The sequence below is a fragment of the Solea senegalensis genome, unplaced genomic scaffold (genome assembly GCF_019176455.1).
Source record: "Solea senegalensis isolate Sse05_10M unplaced genomic scaffold, IFAPA_SoseM_1 scf7180000015564, whole genome shotgun sequence".
In the NCBI taxonomy this organism is placed as follows: Eukaryota; Metazoa; Chordata; class Actinopteri; order Pleuronectiformes; family Soleidae; genus Solea; species Solea senegalensis.
Genome location: NW_025321361.1, coordinates 1 through 19,997, shown reverse-complemented (window position 1 = coordinate 19,997; position 19,997 = coordinate 1). Strand labels below are relative to the sequence as shown.

At 46.7% G+C, this 19,997-nt stretch overlaps 2 protein-coding genes across 3 annotated transcripts; both read right to left on the bottom strand.

Annotated features, from left to right (window-relative positions):
- Positions 1-23: 23 nt before the first annotated feature.
- On the bottom strand, positions 24-4,393 carry LOC122762342 (integumentary mucin A.1-like). Its single transcript, XM_044017534.1, has 5 exons — positions 3,874-4,393; positions 592-1,288; positions 494-518; positions 256-286; positions 24-73 (listed from the first exon to the last, which is right to left on the bottom strand). Exons 1-5 carry the CDS (start codon positions 3,917-3,919, stop codon positions 24-26), a joined length of 849 nt encoding a protein of 282 aa, XP_043873469.1. The 5' UTR covers positions 3,920-4,393.
- Positions 4,394-4,461: 68 nt separating this feature from the next.
- Positions 4,462-19,938, bottom strand: LOC122762338 (zinc finger C3H1 domain-containing protein-like). 2 transcript variants are annotated; one of them, XM_044017525.1, is made up of 35 exons: positions 19,236-19,938; positions 18,270-18,674; positions 17,988-18,151; positions 17,502-17,916; positions 17,209-17,420; positions 17,007-17,130; positions 16,841-16,929; positions 15,219-15,392; positions 14,886-15,053; positions 14,668-14,805; positions 13,644-13,762; positions 13,422-13,574; positions 11,019-11,193; positions 10,806-10,934; positions 9,792-10,400; positions 9,322-9,434; positions 9,117-9,248; positions 8,913-9,034; positions 8,742-8,843; positions 8,537-8,665; positions 8,253-8,436; positions 7,968-8,154; positions 7,701-7,892; positions 7,386-7,623; positions 7,212-7,317; positions 6,933-7,131; positions 6,760-6,854; positions 6,567-6,674; positions 6,056-6,160; positions 5,823-5,985; positions 5,565-5,665; positions 5,387-5,488; positions 5,229-5,268; positions 5,092-5,154; positions 4,462-4,999 (listed from the first exon to the last, which is right to left on the bottom strand). In XM_044017525.1, exons 1-35 carry the CDS (start codon positions 19,921-19,923, stop codon positions 4,871-4,873), a joined length of 6,372 nt encoding a protein of 2,123 aa, XP_043873460.1. In that variant the 5' UTR covers positions 19,924-19,938; the 3' UTR covers positions 4,462-4,870. The 2 variants fall into 2 exon arrangements, with proteins under 2 accessions (XP_043873460.1, XP_043873461.1); XM_044017526.1 differs by having other exon boundaries at positions 13,422-13,571.
- Positions 19,939-19,997: the final 59 nt, after the last annotated feature.

Genomic DNA, 19,997 nt, shown 5'->3' with positions numbered 1-19,997 from the left:
AGTAGGTGATGTCCTTTGGATCATCATGGTCTCAGTGGAGTCTCAGTAGTGGGTGGTGTCCTTTGGATCGTCGTGATCACAGTAGTGGGTGGTGTCTTTTGGATTATTGAGGTCTCAGTGGGTGGTGTCCTTTGGTGTCTCAGTAGGTGGTGTCCTGGAGTAGTGGGTGGTGAGGATCCTCGAGGTCTCAGTAGTGGGTGGTGTCCTTGGATCAGTAGAGGTGGGGTGGGTAATCGTCTCAGTAGTGGATAGTGGAGGTTTCAGTAGTGGGTGGTGTCCTTTGGATTGTCATGGTCTCAGTAGTGTCAGTAGTGTGGTGTCTTTTGATCTCAGTTGGACAGGTCTCAGGAGTGGGTGGTGTCCTTGGATGTCTCAGTTTGGTGGATTCTCAGTAGTAATCCTTGGAAGTAGTGGGTGGGTCCTCAGTAGTGGGTGGTGTCCTTGGATCATCATGGTCTCAGTAGTGGTGGTGTGGATCATGGTCTCAGTGGGTCATCCTGGTCTCAGTAGTGGGTGGTGTCCTTGGAGGTCTCAGTAGTGGTGGTGTCCTTGGAGGTCTCGTAGGTGTTTGGATCATCAGTAGTAGGTGATGTCCTTTGGATCATCATGGTCTCAGTAGTAAGTGATGTCCTTTGGATCATCGAGGTCTCAGTGGTTGGTGGTGTCCTTTGGTTCGTCATGGTCTCAGTAGTAGGTGGTGTCCTTTGGATCATCATGGTGTCAGTAGTGGGTGGAGTCCTTTGGATCATCGTGGCTGCAGTGGTGCCAGTAGTTGCAGCGGTGGTAGTTTCGGTGACGACAGGCAAGTTTACAGAGGTGTTCGTTGGACTCGTGGGCAGGACCATCAGTTCTGAGGTGGTCATCTTTCCAACTGTTGGGGTTATAGTTGGAGCAGATGTGGGTGGGACTGATGTAGATGGAGTATATGTGGGTGCAGTTTCTGTCCCCATGGTGGAAATAGTGGAAGGTTGAGGTGTGGGTGGAGTTTCTGAGATGTCCTCAGAATTCCATGTTAGACCTGTGGAGGACGTGGATGAGGACGAGGAGGACAACGTGTTCATCCTGAGTGACAGAGTCTCTGACGTGTCATGGGTGACCTCTGGTGGACGGGATGAGAAGAACATTCTGGTGACTGAGGGTGAAAGATCAGGGTTTGTGATCGACCTCCCAGTGTGAAGGTCAGTTATGATGTCAGTGACGATGTCAATGACATCATTCATACGTGCCGGCGCTGTGTTGGTTACCAGGGCGGTGACTCCTCTGCGCCCTCTGTGGCTTCTCACTGTTACTGCAGGAAAAGGAAAAATATGGAGAATAAAAAAAGAGAATTTAAAAATAAGATTTAGAGGAAAAAAGTTTGTTTGTAGAGAAAATTAAAAACGTGGATGAATGTAATATAACATGAATATAACCTTAATAGAACATGACTATAACTTTAATAGAACTTTAATATAACATGACTATAACTTTAATAGAACATGAATAGAACTTTAATATAACATGACTATAACTTTAATATAACATGAATAGAACTATAATAAAACTTTAATAGGACAAATATAACTTTAATATATCATGAATAGAACTATAATATAACTTTAATATAGCATGACTATAACCATAATACAATTTTAATAGAACATGAATAGAACACTACTATAACGTGAATATAACTAAAGTTAGTTTTTATTAATCCTCTTAGGGAAAGTATTCCTCTGCATTTTGACCCATCCTAGAATTAGGAGCAGTGGGCTGCCACACTGAGTAGCGCCCGGGGAGCATTGGGGGTTGGGTACCTTGCTCTTAACTTTAATATAACACAAATAAAACTATAATATAACTTTAATATAACATGACTATAACTATAATATAACTTTAATAGAGCATGAAGAGAGCTTTAATATAACATGACTATAACTATAATTTAAGTTTAATAGAGCATGAATAGAGCTTTAATATAACATGACTATAACTATAATTTAACTTTAATAGAGCATGAATAGAGCTTTAATATAACATGACTATAACTATAATTTAACTTTAATAGAACATGAATAGAACTTTAATATAACATGACTATAACTATAATTTAACTTTAATAGAGCATGAATAGAGCTTTAATATAACAGAGCTTTAATATAACATGACTATAACTATAATTTAACTTTAATAGAGCATGAATAGAGCTTTAATATAACATGACTATAACTATAATATAACTTTAATAGAACATGAATAGAACTTTAATATAACATGACTATAACTATAATTTAACTTTAATAGAGCATGAATAGAGCTTTAATATAACATGACTATAACCATAATACAATTTTAATAGAACATAAATAGAACACGACTATAACGTGAATATAACATGAGTATAACTATAATACAACTTGAATATAACATCGCTATAACTAAAATATAACTTTAATAGAACATAATATAACTTTAATAGAAGACAAATATAACTTTAATATAACACAAATAGAACTATAATATAACTTTAATAGAGCATGAATAGAGCTTTAATAGAACATGACTATAACTATAAGTTTTAATAGAACATGAATAGAACTTTAATAGAACTTTAATATAACATGACTAGAACTATAATAGAACTTTAATAGAACATAATATAACTTTAATAGAAGACAAATATAACTTCAATATAACACAAATAGAACTATAATATAACTTTAATATAACATGACTATAACTATAATATAGCTTTAATAGAGCATGAATAGAGCTTTAATATAACATGACTATAACTATAATTTAACTTTAATAGAGCATGACTATAACATGAATAGAACTACAATATAACTTTAATAGATGAATATAACTTTAATAGAACATGACTATAACTATAAGTTTTAATAGAACATGAATAGAACTTTAATATAACGTGACTATAACTATAATATAACTTTAATAGAACATGCCTATAAGTATAATATAACTTTTAATAGAACATGACTAAAACTTTAATAGAACATGACTAAAACTTTAATAGAACATGAATAGAACTTTAATAACGTGACTATAACTATAATATAACTTTAATAGATGAATATAACTTTAATAGAACATGACTATAACTACAATATAAGTTTTAATAGAGCATGAATAGAACTTTAATATAACATGACTATAACTATAACTTTAATAGAGCATGACCATAACATGAATAGAACTATAACTTTAATAGATGAATATAACTTTAATAGAACATGACTATAACTATAATTTAAGTTTTAATAGAACATGAATAGAACTTTAATAGAACATGACTATAATATAACTTTAATACAACATGACTATAACTATAACTTTAATAGAGCATGACCATAACATGAATAGAACTATAATATAACTTTAATAGAGCATGCATAGAGCTTTAATATAACATGACTATAACTATATAAGTTTTAATAGAACTTTATTAGAACATGACTATAATATAACTTGAATAGAACATGACTATAGCTTTAAGTTTTAATAGAACATGAATAGAACTTTAATAGAACATGACTATAATATAACTTTAATAGAACATGAATAGAACTTTAATAGAACATGACTATAACTTTAATAGAACATGACTATAACTATAATATAAGTTTTAATAGAACATGAATAGAACTTTAATAGAACATGACTATAATAGAACATGAATAGAACTTTAATAGAACGTGACTATAACTTTAATATAACATTAATAGAACTTTAATATAACGTGACTATAACTATAATATAAGTTTTAATAGAACATGAATATAACTTTAATATAACATGAATAGAACTTTAATATAACGTGACTATAACTATAATATAACTAATAGAAGATGAAAACAAAGATAGACTCACAGAAAGAGCTGAAGCTCAGCAGTAAAAGGACGACGTGGACGTCCATCGTTGTTCAAACAAGAAACAGAAAAGTGAGAGAAAGGAAACATCAGCAGCTACTTCCTGTCAGGCATTGTTCTGGTGACCATCATCAAGGAAGGAGGAGGAGGAGACACAAGAGGAGGAAATACCAGAGGACAGAAGAGAGAGGAGAGGAGAGATGACAGAGATCCACAAACTACAACTGTCACTTCAACTCCTTCATTTCCTATAAGAACTGACACTTTCACACAGATTCAATACATCCTGAAACTCCCCCTGCATCACTCCGTCTCCTCTGTGTGCATGTCTGCGTGTCATGATGAACGTGCGCAACACGGTGGACCAGCGGCTTGCATTGTTACCTCACAACACGGTCACTGGTTTGATCCCAGTACGTGTAAACCCAGGTTCACAATTGGCTCCTCCTCCCGTGACCCTGAGCAGCAGTGGGCGTCGGCCATGAACGTGATTAATATTCAAACTAATTTTTTTTTTTTTTGGAAAACTTTATTTATAAACAAATGAAAAAGTTGATCAATAATCAATAACTCAGACGGTGACTTCAGTAGAAAATAATTTATTAACATTAGAATCTTTCATCACAAATGAAAAACATTCCACGTGGTCACATGACGTCTGTGCTGCGGCGGCGTGGGTCAGTGTCTGTGGTCAGTCCCACCATCAATCATCAGTTTAATCAAAGTCATAAACACAGGTGGACTACAGGAGGAGGGGCGGAGTCAAACTCCCCCAGCCCCTCCCCTCAGGTGAGGTCAAATCAAAGGGAGGAAATGACATCAAACTTAAAGTGACAGAAACAAAAGGAGGAGGAGACATGACGCAGCTCGATACTTACGCACTTCAGACCACGCCCACATGAGGACGATGGCAGGCGGCGTCCTGCAGGGGGCGGAGTGAGGACGTCTGCCTTACCTCGTCTGCTCTGCAGCCAATCGGCTGCCGTCTTTTTGTTACATCAGTCTGCAGACGTCAGTGACCGACTCTGAGCTCCGCCCACTAAGCTCACGCCCACCTCCTCGCAGCAGTCCACCAAACGTCTCAGCCGGTCAGAGGGGGCGTCGTCTGCAGCTTCAAACAGCAGGCGCTGAGGGGCAGGGGCCGGAGAGACAGAGGGGCGGGGTCAACAAGAGAGAGAGAGAGAGACAGAGAGAGAGTGTGTGTGTGTGTGTGTATTACATGTGTCCACAGCTCAGCGCTCAGTGGGAGGAGCCTCGTCGCATGCTGATACAGAAGTCGCACCTAAACAACATGAGGTCAGAGGTCAGTAATCACATGACTGATGTCATCAGGTCACATCATTCAGACACACCCACCTCTGACAGCTGCTGCAGCTCCGTCTCCACGGCGATGGCCCTGCCCACAGAGAGAGAGAGAGAGAGAGAACACACACACACACACACCATCAGCTGTGATGATGTCACTGAAGCTGCTTCAAATTCAAAATTAACTTTATCGACAAACATTTACTCACAGTTTCCAAACGCTCAGACTTCTGGGAAAGTTGCTGCTTAACAGTCGAGTCAGCAACTTCACCTGCTGCAGGTTTCCCTCCTGATACTCCTCACACAGCAACCTGAGGAGGAGCAGAGGCGTGAGGAGGAGCAACAACAACAACAGTGTTGTGTGTGTGTGTGTGTATATATACACACCTCAGGTTGAGCTCAGTGTTGGTGGGCGTGGCAGATCTCAGTCTCTCCAGCACCAGTGAATGCTGGGACTGTGGGAGGAGGCTCAGGTAGAAACTGATCACCTGAGGAGGAAAAACACATAAGAAGTGCAGGGGGAGGTGTCGCGTACAGCAGCAGCTTCATCATGCTGCAACACTGTGTTTGTGTATGCAGGACGTCACTGGGGGTGTGGCTAAATCCTTGGTGGGTGTGTGTGTGTGTGTGTGTGTGACCGCTCACCTTGTTATGAAATTGGTAGCAGCTCCAGAACTCAGCAGTGTTGAACGGAAGCTCCAGTCGAGTTGGGACGGTGCTGAGGCAGCGCTGGACCAGATCTGCGAAGACTCTGGAGCGGCTGTGGGCGGGGCCTTGGGTCAGCTGACTGCTGCTAAACTCCAGGTAGCTAACAAGGGAAAAATGTGATGAGATTCAGCCGTCCGTGTGTGTGTGTGTGTGTGTGTGTGAGCACTCACTCCATCCACAGTGTATGTAGCTGATCCAGCTTCAGGGCGGAGCCAAGCGCTCGCTCAAAGGCGTCGACAGTGTCGTCCACAGAGCCGTGAAGCCACTGCCAGCGACTAAGGAACAACAATACCCGTTACCATGGTGACCCACAAACAGTTCCCCCAGAATCCACCATGCGAGCGGAGATGTGCTGCTGACACGTGATTGTCTGCTTAGATATTTGAGTTAAACAGTGGTTGGTGTGTGTGTGTGTATGTGTGTGTGTGTGTGTGTGTGTGTGTGTGTGTGTGTGTGTGTGTGATCACAGGACTCTTGCCTTTAATGACTTTGATGTCTGTCATGTGAGCTGGACCTCGGTCTCCAGTTTGACTAAGTGTTTACATGCACGAGTAATCAGACTATGAATCACATGATCCACGTATGTTAGTCCGACTAAGACTAGCTCCATTTTAATTGGACTAATATGTTGTAGTCCTCATGGAGACTACTACTGGTCCTGAGGACAGAGGACAAACACACCAGTGGATGAGGTGCAGGTGCGCCCTCTGCTGGCTCAGCTGCTCCTGCAGATCCTTCTTGACGGGAACTCCTCGCAGAAGCTTGTCTGAGGGAAAACCCAGGATGTGTCTGAAACGGAGAAGAAAACTCACGTGAATCACTCGTGTGAATCCACATCTCACTGTCCATCACTTACATGTTGAACACAACGCACCGAAGGACGTCCACTGGTGTCTTTTGACTCTGCTCGTCCTCCAGCAGGGACAAGACAAAGCCCCGGAACAGGGGAGCGACGGCGTTCACCTTCCCCTGAGGAACAAACACCAGCATGTTCATGCGACATCTCAGACACAAGTGGAACAACTGACACGACTGAGCAGAGCTCACCTGAGTCACGAGGAACCTGCAGCAGTGGTAGAAGACCTCAGCGTTGTCAGGACACTCAGCCAGAGCCTGAAGCCACACGTTCACCGCCTGACCACCGTCTCCTCTCCTGAGGTGGAGGTCCACCACATCTGCCCGCAGAGAGCAGGAGTCTGGACAGAGCTGCAGCAGAGACTCACACACCGTCAGCGCCTCGTCGTACCTGACAGGGTGAGCAAAGACAAGGTTCAGCCGGCACACACACCCCTGTGTGCGGCAGGTTAACACCCCCAACCCCCTCACCTGTGCAGCAACTTGTAGAGGAGGACGAGGTTCAGGTGAAGAGGAAGACTTGCCAGTGTCCTCTCTCGTGGACACTGAGACTCGTCTCTACACTGACTGATGGCGTCTGAGGACAAGGGACAAGTGTGAACATCTGAACGTGAACACCATCGTCTTCATCACCTGCGTCACTACCTTGGAAAAGAGCGATGAGGACATGAGACGGCGTCCTGATGTCCTGTGGCTTCCTCCATGGCAGCAGGAAGGACTCTGTGCTGACCAGTCTGGACGGACCGGACTCTGACGCCTCGTACAAGCTGCATGGCAGACGCTCGAACTCCGTCAGGTGGATAAATGAGAGCCAGACGAGAGCGCGGTCTGGGACGGTCAGGTGGTCAGCGATGCCGCGGTCATCAGGTGACTTCAGAGCGTTCTGCAGAAAACACGTTTCTCTCATTTACTCCTTTACTTCATCATCATGGCCTGACATCAGGTGACAGATTGTCTCACCTGTAAGACGGCGAGTGCGTTTTCAACCCGCCCCGTGAACACGCTCAGGTCAGCGCGGTACAACAGCGCCTCCATCAGCTGGAATGACACTTTTTCTGCGACACCTGGTGACGACGACGTGGCTGTGAGGAACTGCAGCAGGCGCTCGCACACGTAGTCCTTCCCCTCAAAGGAACTCTCCAGGGTCAGATACTACCAGAGGTCAGAGGTCAAGGAGAGGTGCAAACAGGTGAGATCATGAGACAAGTCATGTGAGCAAACACTTACATTCCACCACACTCTGTAGTCGGGCGCGTGCTCCACCGCCATTTCACACATCTCCTGCACTTCCTCTCTGCTGCCCCTTCTGGAGAAGAGCGACAGGTAGTGACACCAAACCTCCGGGTCGTCACAGTTCCTCTCCAACGCCCGAGACAGAGTGTTGAGAGCCGCTTCAAGACCGTCTGCAGCTGAGCTACAAACATGCAAAGAGACATACTCAGATCGTCCTGACTACACACACACACACACACACACACACACAGAGACAGACAGACACACAGACAGACTCACGTGTCGCCCTGACTCAGGTACTTGAAAGCCAGTTTGATCCACAGCTGAGTTTCTCCAGGACTTTCCAGGACGCTGCTCTCCAGGTTTGAAATGTCGTCCGTTTCACTGACAAAGTATCGTTTGTCCTCTGGTGAGACGACACACATGTCCAGCGCAGGAAGGACAGTCTGAGAGTGTGTGTCCTCTGTGTTTACACACACACAAACACACACACACACACACACACACGTTTTAAAAGCTGAAGTGTAAAACCTGGTCTGGTCTGGTCTTTGACATGACCTCACCGTGTCCCTCAGGTGTCACGTCTGCTCCAGACGCCGCATGCTCGCCGTCGTCCTCGGGGCTTTCGCCGCCCGGTGCCGATGGCTTGGGTCTCCACCTCCTGGTGTCTTTGCAGGTGGTGAAAGGAGGGACTGGTAAAGAAAAGGGGAGGAGTCAGAAGACGGAGACATGTCTGACGAAGACGAGTGTAAAGACGAGCAGACTGACCGTGTCTTCTGCTCTCGTTGACTTTGCTGACGAGGAGGACGGCCTTCTGGTCCACGCCCATGCGGTCTTTGTTGGTGCCAAACAGTTTCTTCATGTACTTTTCTACAAAGCAAAGCACAACCATGAGAGAGTGTGGGACAGAAGACACATGTCTCTTTCTCTGTCTCTCACCTGTGGCTGCACTGACGTCCTCGTCACAGCTGCTCTCACAGCAGCCGATGAGAGACAAGTCGTAGGACAAAAGGTCCTGGAACAGCTGAGTCCCGGTCAGAGTGCAGTTCCTCATGTGCTGCCTGTGGACACACAGAGGACAACCATGTCTCACACAGACACCATGTGACAATGTGAGACACAGAGACGGACGAGTGTCCTCACCAGCGGCAGTCGTCATCGTTGCAGGTTCCTGTGAGGTCAAAGCGACAGAAGAACTTTCTAGGCTGGATGGTGTTGCTGTAGGACACAGAGCTCAGAGACAGTTTCTCCTTGGTCCTGTAGTACGGACTGAACCTGGACACAGAGACGTGGAAGAGTCAGGTGGACAAGGTCCACTGAGGTGAAGACGTCCCAGGACATGGTTTACCTGTAGGACCTGAACACCAGCAGAGGACTGTGATACGGACCAAAGGGAACCGGTCTGAGTTCTGGACTCCCTAATGGACTTGTCCCCGCGTCCACGTCCACTGACGTAATCACCTGCAAAGAGAGAGACACGTTGTCATGACAATCTGGATAAATACAAGCAATAGTGATTATTGATAAGTCAGTGATGGTGCAGTGTTCTACTTCCACAAGGGGGCAGCAAAGCAGCGTCGGTGCACTTTGCCACCATGTGTTCAGATTAAGTTCAGATTAAATTCAGATTATAAACTGGACCCTGGATTCCTTAAGTGCCTAATGTCCCTAACTAGTATCGTGGCTACATGTATTTATGTTCTTTATGAACAACAGCATTAACTTTAAAGACAGATTTATATAATCCCTGTTTTAAAAGGTTTCTATGACCATGCTTATCTTAGAGCCCGAAGACAAATGTGACTCATGTTGACTCACCTGTCCAGGTGGCAGGTTCTCCATGTTCTCGTCCAGTCTCAGCAGCTCCCTCTGCAGGAGCTCTCTGAGTGACGCCTGCTGCTGGTACCGGAGCTTCAGAGCTTCCAGGTCCAGACCTGCAAACGTCTCAGCAGGGGGCGTGGCACTGGTCGATGTCTTGGTGGGTTTGGAAATGTCTTTAGGAGGGGCTGAGCTCAGCTGCTCCAGGTGTGGTTTGGTGAAGGAGCTGGACTGACGCAGGGACTGGCGCCGGGGGCCTCGGGCAGCAGCTGCAGGTTCTGTTTCAGGATCGTCCGTCTCAGTGACGTCTTCGTTGTCCAGAGTGAGTTTGTCCTGTGTGAGGTCATGCAGCGAAGGCTGCGGCACAGGGAATGGGCTGGAGGGGGGTGGAGCCTGGACGTTAGGGTCTGGAGGGGTGGAGGCTCGTGGCATTGGCAGGGGTTCTGACGGTGGTTCTGACGGGACTCTGTTCCTCAGAGCCTGGGCCTTCTTCAGCCTCTGGATCTTCAGAGCGTATTCAGACTCCAGCTGCTGCAGACGCTGCTTCTGAGCAATGAGCTCCGCAAAGTGACGCTCGGAGCCGCCGTCCACCATGTGACGCTTCGCCACCTGAGGAGACACCGTGATGTCATCATTAACTCAGCCATGACATCTTCAATGTACCAGACAGACGACTTTGTTAATCCCTTTGGGAGGTTCCCTCGGGGAAATAAAAATTTCCAGGAACCCAGCTGTGTGTGTGTGTGTGTGTGTGTTCTGACAAAGCTGCTTCACTAAAGTCTCTTTTCCACTGGAACCAGAGTCTAGATCCAGACCTACCGCTGGATCCAGAGTCTAGATCCAGACCTACCGCTGGATCCAGAGTCTAGATCCAAACCTACTGCTAGATCCAGTGTTGGACAATATCTGCACATTGAAAATCATTAAAATCATTAAAAAAAAAAATAAAAAAATAGCCAATATGGGACATCCCCAGTTTTCAGTATGATGTGGTTAACTGGAACAGGAACTCACTGTGGTCTGGACAGAGTCAGCTCTGCGTTTGGTCCCTCTTCCAGCAGCCAGCTGAGCCTGAGACACTTCCTGCTCCAACCGCACAGCCAGACCCTTCTTAATGGACACACGATGCTCTACACGGTGGACCTGCACAGAGCAGCTGCGTCACACATCAACCGTCCCCATGTGTCCACCAGTGAGCTCAGACTGACAGGTGTTAGTGCAGCTCACCTGCTCCTGGAGCTTCTTGAGGAGCGTCCTGTTGGCACTGGCGATCTTCTCTGAGGCCTGGAGCTGCTCCCTCAGTTTAACCACTTTAGCCTCAGACGCTTTCAGAGACTCTCTCTTCTTCAGCTCCTGTTGGAGGAGGTGTCGGAGGACGGCCTCGTCTCTCTGCAGCAGCTCTCTGAACACAGATATGAACATGTGACGTTTAAATCAAAGTAATATGAAAACTGTCTGGGTCAGGGCCTAAGTTCAGCTAGGGTAGGACACGCCCACAAACTTAGAACTGTGTCCTGCTGTTCACTGAGAAACTATTTAAAGGGGACATATGCAAAATAAACTTTTTAATGATTTTAATATGTAATATAATATGATATATACATATATATATACATACATACATGCATATATATATACATATATACATACATACATATATATATACATAGGTTGGTTGGCCATATTATTGCTGATACATTATTATTGTTGTTATAGGATATACATATATATGGTAAGTATACACATACATACATACATACATACACACACCACATACATATATACACACACACACACATATATATATATATATATATACATACATATCTATACATATATACATACATACATACATACATACATATCTATATATATTTGGGACTCTGGAGTAGAGTTGTTCCGATACCGGTATCGGAAATGCCTCTGATACTGCCGAAAATGTGGGCATCAGTATCGGCGAGTACTGGAATCCATGCGCTGATCCGATACCACGTCATTTATTAGAGATCTGTTAGCTCTGACACGGTTCTTCTTCGCCGCTCTTGAAACAGTTGCGCTGTGCTGTTTTAGAGGTGTGAAGAAAAACTGATCACCCGACACCTGTAGACAAGGAGCTAACGTTAGCTCATCATGTCGGCGGTTTGGCAGTATTTACCAGTTAGCTCCGTTAGCGTTGTTAGCTGCACTAGCTCCTTTAGCGTGCCTACAGTCAAACTGGAGCAGCGCTACAACTAACCAGCGTACCCGTGTCCTGCGTATGTATGCCTCCGTTTTTAAAGTTTAGCGTTACTTCAGAGACTCATTTTAACAATCTGGAGTCATGTAAAAATGATGTCATGTGCGTCCTTTCCCGGTCATTTGTCATGGAAACATGAAGCTCTGCCAGTGCTGCGGTGTTTGGACCAGAGTCAAAACAAACGTACAAGCTGAAAAATGAAATAACATATCACTGGTAAAAATAAATGGCGTCCATTTGCTGTATTTGTTCATGTTTTACAGAGGGTTTAACCTGAGCCAAACCTTACCACCAATGATCATCATATCATAACAATCATATCACAGTCATGCAGGTGTAGTATGATATATATTTTTTTATAACACACTGGTATCGGTACTCTGAATCGGCCAATACCAACAGTACAAGTATCGGAATCGGTATCGGGAGGGAAAAATGGTATTGGAAAATTTCTACTCAGGAGGCCCTACCAGTCGCCAAAGTGTGGAAAAAGAATACTCCTTTTTTCGTGGTCCCCCTTAGTGTAAATATAGGAGATAAAACATGCGATGTTGAATTCCCTGCGATTGTGACGACACAATGCACATTTCACCGCGAATGTTGCCACCCCACCAGAAAGTTTACTTGGAGAGCTCCACCTATAAAATGTGAGAGTGCAGGCGAGGGAGGAAGAGCGGTATTATTTCAACGCGGAGAGACAAGTGTGCTGTTGGTGGCTACACAGTGGAGCACAGTGTTTTACAGAGGATTCTGTGGCTCAGTGGTTAAGACCGGTACCCTATGTGCGAAAAACATCATGGTCGCAAGTTCGATTCCACCCCTCGCTGACTGTAATCAATTCCATTGTAAGTCGCTTTGGATAAAAGCGTCTGCCAAATGACATGTAATGTAATGATTCTATATATGAAGCTAATGTGCCGGATAAAACGCACCACTTCACATCAGACTGCGGCCAGCGGTCACCGTATTTAGTCAGCGACCGTATTTAGTCAGCGACCGTATTTCACCAACGTAAAAAAACCCACATATTTTTAAGAAAGCTCAAGTAGAGCTCATAACTGACCATTCTGACACGTCCTGTTGCAGTCTACATACTACAATGTCTTCTGTAGCTTCCTCTTGTTCAGGGTCAGACTCTGGTTCGAACATATATGGTTGAACCGCAATGTTTCCTCCACCAGCCATGTTTCTCCCAAGTGGGTGTGTTTTTGCCTGTGTCAGGAGGCGAGTGTGTGATGATGTGCTACAGCGCCACCTTCAGGAAGCGAGTGTGTGATGATGTGCTACAGTGCCTCCTTCAGGAGGCGAGTGCGGCTGCGATGATGTGCTACAGCGCCTCCCTTCAGGAGACGAGTGCGGCTGTGATGATGTGCTGTCGTGGTACATGGTCTAACCTGTTTTTGCAGAGTCTCTGCTCGACCTCTCTCAGCTTCACCTCCGCTGCCACTCGTTCAGACGCTTCCGTCACAGACTCCAAAGCTACAGAGGAGATGGAACTCCGAGGAACCTGATCCTTCATCTTCATTATCATCTTCTGCTTCTCCCTGCTGTGAACAAACTCCTTCAGTTCTGTCCTCAAAACACATGTCTATGACAAACGTGACAAAGTGTCAAACCTGGCTATTTCCTCTTTGAGCTGACGATACTCGGCCTTCTTAGCTTCTGGTAAAGCCTCAGGGGTTCTGAGCGGGTTGTTCTCCTTCTCACACACCGGCGCTCCTTTAGGCTTTGCTGCCTGCAAACATCAGTCAGAGTCAGTGACACCATGTTTTTGACAGGAGAGAAATGATGAGGTGAATAACTGTCGTGCAGGCTCCTCTTCTTATGGTACATTAAAATAACTCACTAGGACTGTATGTTTGAGAGCCATTTGTGATGATGATCATTATTATTATTATACCTAATAATCATAATTGATAATCTGTTGATTATTATTTCCATTACCCACAAACCAAAAACATTCCGTTTGAATGATTTCTTTGTTTTACGGAGAAAAGAAACCAGAAAATATTCACATTTAAGATTTGTGTCAGTTTATTGTTGAAAAGTATTGATTTGTGTCAGATTATTGTTGAAAAGTATCGATTTATGTCAGATTATTGTTGAAAAGTATTGACTTGTGTCAGATTATTGTTGAAAAGTATTGACTTGTGTCGGATTATTGTAAGTATTGATTTGTGTCAGATTATTGTTGAAAAGTATTGATTTCATCAGATTATTGTTGAAAGTATTGACTTGTCAGATTATTGTTGAAAGAGTATTGATTTGTGTCAGGTGTATTTGAAAGTATTGATTTGTGTCAGATTATTGTTGAAAGTATTGAAGTTTCTGTCAGATTATTGTTGAAGTATTGACTTGTGTGTCAGATTATTGTTAAAATTGATTTGTGTGTCAGATTATTGTTGAAAAGTATTGACTTGTGTCAGATTATTGTTGAAAAGTATTGATTTGTGTCAGATTATTGTTAAAAAGTATTGATTTGTGTCAGATTATTGTTGAAAAGTATTGATTTCTGTCAGATTATTGTTGAAAAGTATTGACTTGTGTCAGATTATTGTTGAAAAGTATGGATTTGTGTCAGATTATTGTTGCAAAGTATCGATTTCTGTCAGATTATTGTGTGGTCCGGTCCCGACTCACCTCCACCGTCCTGCGGGCTTCTTTGATCATGAACTCCAGTCCACCAAACATACTGTGGGTGGCGCTGCAGGCGTCCATGTCCGAGTCGCTGTCGTCAGAGTCGTTGAGGGAAACCACCACTGCCTTGTGTCTGGGCAGCTGCAGGAAACAATGACCAACAGTTAGACTACGCTGCCCTCTGCTGGCAGAACACGCTCACCATGCAGTCCGGGTCTTACCACCAGCGGCGCTCTCGGGGCGTGGCTTCCTCTGGAGAACTTGTTGCTCCGAGGCTGAGACACTGTGTTCAGACTGACCGTGCTCAGGTTTCCTCTAGACGGCAGCTGGACACCAGCGCCCAGGGAGGGCGGGGCCACAGGGGAGGCGGGGCCATTGACGCTCTTCTCCTGTAAAAAGTCAGAGCACATTTAATAATTATTAAAACAGTAAAAGCTACATCTACATGATTTCATGTTCAACGGTGGAGTCAGAGTTCATTTCGACAAGTAAAGAGCATTTAGTGTGGATTTTGACACTGAGAGGTCAAAGGTCACACTACGTATGAAACACACCTCAGTCAGCCTCTTGTTGGCCATGGACATAAGACACGTCTCCCTCAGCAGCATCTCCTCCTCCTCCTCCTCGTCAGCAAACGGTGGTTTGGGAGGAGGCTCCAACTCATCAGGAGGGGGAGGGAGGGGCGGAGGGGGAGGAGTGACACCAGGCAGCAGGGGGTGGGGGAAGGGCTGAGAGATTGAGAGAGAGGGCGAGAGAGACATGAGTCATCATTCATGATTCAAAGGGACACTTCAGTGTAAACCTCACTCTCCCACACCAAAGTCCACAGAGAACATCAGTGATCCACTGCTGCCTCGTGTGGTCACTTTGATCCACTGCACTCCATCACTGAGTTCAAATGTCTTATTTTGTCTCTTCAGTGTTTGAAATCCAGTGACAAAGTGACCACACGAGGGAGCAGCTAAAATCACTGATTTACTTTGTGTGAGAGTGAGTGTGTGTGTGTGTGTGCGCGTGTGTGTGTGCGCGTGTGCATCTCAGTGGACGTCTGACCATCACCTGAAACTCAATCTGGACAAGACTGAGTTTCTCTTTCTCCCACCACAGATCTGACCATCACCCTCCACAACTCTGTGGTAACTCCTTCTCATACTGCAGGAACCTGGGTGTGACACTTGACGACCATCTCTCCCTCACTGCCAACATTGCTGCAACAGCTGGATCTTGCAGATACATGTTGCACAACATCAGAAGGATGCGGCCTCTTCTAACCCAGAAGACGGCACAGGTTCTGGTCCAGGCTCTTGTCACCTCACACTTGGATTACTGCACCTCCCTCCTGGCTGGTCTCCCTGCATGTGCCATACGACCTCTGCAACTCATCCAGAATGCAGCAGCTCGACTGGTCTTCAACTTACCAAAGTTCTCCCACACTACACCGCTCCTCCGCTCCCTTCACTGGCTTCCTGTAGCTGCTCGCATCCACTTCAAGACTCTAGTGCTTGTGTTCCATGCTACAAACGGATCCGGTCCAGCCTACATCCAGGACATGATCAAAACCTGCACCCCAGCCCGCCCACTCCGCTCTCATTACATTACATGACATGTCATTTAGCAGACGCTTTTATCCAAAGCGACTTACAATGGAATCAAGTACAATTAGCCAGGGGTGGAATCGAACTTGCGACCATGATGTCTTTGTTACACAAGGTAGGGTCTTAACCACTGAGCCACTCCACCCCGCTCTCGCTGCCCCTCACTGAGAGGATCGCAGAGGCATTCGCAGAACTCGAGACTGTTCACTGTCCTCGCTCCCAAATGGTGGAACGAGCTCCCCATCGACATCCGGACAGCTGAAAGCCTCCACATCTTCCGCCGCCGACTAAAAACACATTTCTTCTGACTCTACCTCGACTAAGACGACGACAAAAAAAACCAAAACGTATACATCGCACTTACGACTAGCACTTCATAGCTTGGTTTACTTGAAGCTCTTACATACTTCTAGCTCTTATTTGTACACAAATGTTTAAATGCACTTATTGTAAGTCGCTTTGGATAAAAGCGTCTGCTAAATGACATGTAATGTAAATGTGTGTGGGCACACGGGCACACTTTAAAAAAACGTCAACAGTCCTTTAATTATTGACGGCGTACGATCGTGTAAGAAACGTACCGGTCCAAACGACGTCACATCCGTCCCGTACGGAGGAACCTGACATCCTGGACCTTCAGACCGGAACGGACTGTGAGTCGGAGACGGGACTGAAAGAAAAAGTTGAGTTTGAGTTAAACAGCAGTGACAGTTAACGTCCTCATTGTTCCACTGAGGTCCAGCTCACCTGGAGAACCTGTCTCGCTGTCCGTGTCCATCGCCACCTCGTCATAGTTGTCGTACTGGTAGAGGTTTCCTGAGGTGTCCAGGCCCGGTTTACCCGTGGACTTCCTGTGTTCACAGTCCCTGGACTGAGGGACAGAGAGACACTGTGTTACCGTGGCGCGGGCCCGAGACCAGTGTGTCCACTCTGTCTCACACGGTCTCACCTTACTGCGTGTCCTCGCTGTTCCTCCCACCAGCTTCATGAAACGATTGTACTGTTCGTCCTGATTGGACAGGTCCCGGATCCGCCGGATCTCATCCTCTCGCCGGCGCCGCTCCTCCTCGTCCTGCCGCCGTTTCTCCTCCAGCTGCCGCTGCTGCTGCAGCTTCCACGTCCGCAGCTGCTGCTTCCTCAGCGCCTGCTTTGCTGCGGAGCCTGACAGGAAACATGGAAGAAGAGTGGGTGGATGCTGGAGCCGCAGGTCATGTGACTGATCTGGGTTCTGATGAGTCTCACCTGGGCCCATGACCATCTTCTTGGTCGTGTGAGGCCTCCCTGGCGTGTGGCCTCTCTCCGGTGGAGTTTTGAGACCAGGTTTCATATTCTGTTTGGGTCGGGCTCTCTCCACAGGCCTCTCCCGCTCTCTGACTGGGGGTCGTGGGCCGGTCTTCGAGCGGTCTCGGTCCCGGGTTCTGTTCCTCTCTGTGGCGGAGGCGGCAGAAGAGGTGAACCTGGTGGCGACTCTCCTGCCGGGTGGAGTGGCTGCTGGGCCGGGGTTGGGTTTCTGGTCCTGTGAGGCTCTGGTGATCCGGTCTTTGCTCTTCTTCATCACCTGCTGCTCCTTCTGCTGCCATTTCTTACTCGCCGACTGCAGCGCAAGGAGACGCAGCTGCAGCTCCGACAGCTCCTCCTCCTCCACCTTCACCGCCGGCTGCCGAGAACACACAGCGTCTCATACGAGTCCAGAACATGTGGACTCTGTGGTGGTCAGCAAACACTCACCTTGTCAGGAGAGACGGACGATCCCTCGCTGGAGGCCGACGACTCTCTGCAGACGGAACACGTCTTTGTTTCCTCCTCGCAGCACGAACACGTGGCCTCCTTGACTTCGGCGTCAGGCCGCAAATCTTTGTAATCGCCTTCTTGTCTCCTCTCCTCTCCCTCGGCTAAACAGACACATTACAACATCAACAACAAAGATTCAAACCAGTGCCCCCTACTGGTGGCTACGTCGCCTTGACATGTTCATGAAGACGCTTGTTGTGGTCTCCCTGCAGGACTCACTGTGTCTCTCCGTGTCCTCGTCTCCAGTCTTCTTCAGCGGGCCCAGGTGAGCGGGCAGAGCCAGTCTCTGACGCAGAGGTTTGATGTTGAACGCCTGGAACACTTTCTTCTCCGATGTCTCCAGCTCTGAGACCTCCTCCAATCCGGCTGGACATGGATCAACTTCGGGTGCCGGTCTGGTTGCTGGACGTGTGGCAGCGTTGTCTGCAGCACCCTCTCTGGTGACAGACGGTTTGGGCTCCAGTGCCATGGTCTCCTCTTTACGGATACACTCAAGCTCCAGCTGAATCTGTCTGTACTTGGACAGCAGGTCCTCGAAGGACTCGTCCACACTGTCCTCTGATCTGGAGACACTGTGGACGACTTTCCTCACCTGAGTCACATGATTCCGGCCCGGGGGCTTCTCTGAGGGAAATGTTAAGGCTGCAGGTGCCGCTGGTTTCACATCTATGGCTCATTAGCTCGTTTTTTTTTTTTTTAGTCAATGAGCTTCTACTTCAACTGAGGTTTTATATTTTGGAAACTGTGGGCTGTGTTTTAGTGTGGACAAACAGAAAGTGGGGCTTTTATTTTGAAAACTGTGGGCTGTGTTTTTGTATGGACAAACAGAAAGTGGGACTAATATTTTGAAAACTATGGGCTGTTGCTGTGGACTAACAAACTGAGATTTTGAAACCTACAGGCTGTGGACCAACAAACGGAGACTTTTATTTTGATAACTACAGGCTGTGGACCAACACAAACAGAGACTTTTATTTTGACGTCCATATGAGAATCTACTTCCTATTGAAAACTGGATTCGAGATATTTGAAAATCATGTGTTCGCGGTGGTTAAATCCCACCTGAACTCTGCTGGCCCCTGCAGAACAGGTGAGGCCTCGACACCACTTTTAACAAACCTGAAGAACCCCGCGTGTCCCTGATCCTGGTCCACGCCGAGGTTTCGGTCGAGCAGGAAAGGATACGTTTTCTGGACAGCGAGTCGGTCTTGATGCCGTGATTCTCTCCGAACCCGAACCGACCGACCGGGTCCCTGTTTCCTCTGTTCCAGGCCCCGTGTCCGCCGTTGGTCATACCCCGGTGCCTAAACCGACCCAGTGCTCCATGGCTTCGCTCCCAGAAGCTGGAGCGCGGGCTGGGCTCTCCGTGCTGGACGGTTACCGGCGGCGGAGGGGGAAGCGGGGGAGAGAGAGGCCGGTCGGGCCCACTAGGCCCACACTGCTGCCTGTGAGCCGGAGGGAAAGGACCGTGTCCGTGAGCTCCCAGGCTGTACGGTCCCAGAAGGCGGAAGTCCGGCGGTTGGTGTCCCATGCGGGGCAGCATGTTGTGCGGGTGTTTGCGGAGCTTTCGTGTCCGCAGAGGAGCTCCGCGGGGCGGCCTGTTACCATCCCCCCGCCGAGGCGGCACGCTCTCATCGGCCTCATCGTCGCAGATCTCTCCGTCCTCGAGCTCCTCCTCCTCCCGGGGAGAGCGGCTCTCCGCGGCCGCCTCCATACGGTCGTCAAGTCCAATGAGCGCGGGGACGATGTCCGTGAATAACGTGTAAAACTCCGTCGAAGACACGACAGCGTCCGTGTTACACTCTTCTTCGCTGTCTTCTTCCAAATACCGCGAGACATGACGAGACCGGAAACAACCCCTGTGACGCCTCATTGGCGGATGCGACTCAGTGAAGGGACACGTCACCGTGACGTCACAACCTAAAACATCAACAACGTAGATAAAAG

What these genes read in the sequence shown, in the direction of transcription:
- LOC122762338 (XM_044017525.1), bottom strand. Translation starts at nt 19,923, where the DNA reads ATGAGGCGTCACAGGGGTTGTTTCCGGTCTCGTCATGTCTCGCGGTAT. An exon ending in CCCCGAGAGCGCCGCTGGTG is followed by an intron (nt 14,806 to 14,885) that starts GTAAGACCCGGA and finishes TGTTTCCTGCAG; the next exon opens with CTGCCCAGACACAAGGCAGT. An exon ending in CTGGTGTTCAGGTCCTACAG is followed by an intron (nt 9,249 to 9,321) that starts GTAAACCATGTC and finishes CTCTGTGTCCAG; the next exon opens with GTTCAGTCCGTACTACAGGA.
- LOC122762342 (XM_044017534.1), bottom strand. Translation starts at nt 3,919, where the DNA reads ATGGACGTCCACGTCGTCCTTTTACTGCTGAGCTTCAGCTCTTTCT. An exon ending in GCTGAGCTTCAGCTCTTTCT is followed by an intron (nt 1,289 to 3,873) that starts GTGAGTCTATCT and finishes CTTTTCCTGCAG; the next exon opens with TAACAGTGAGAAGCCACAGA. An exon ending in ACCATGATGATCCAAAGGAC is followed by an intron (nt 519 to 591) that starts ATCACCTACTAC and finishes ACCTCCAAGGAC; the next exon opens with ACCACCCACTACTGAGACCA.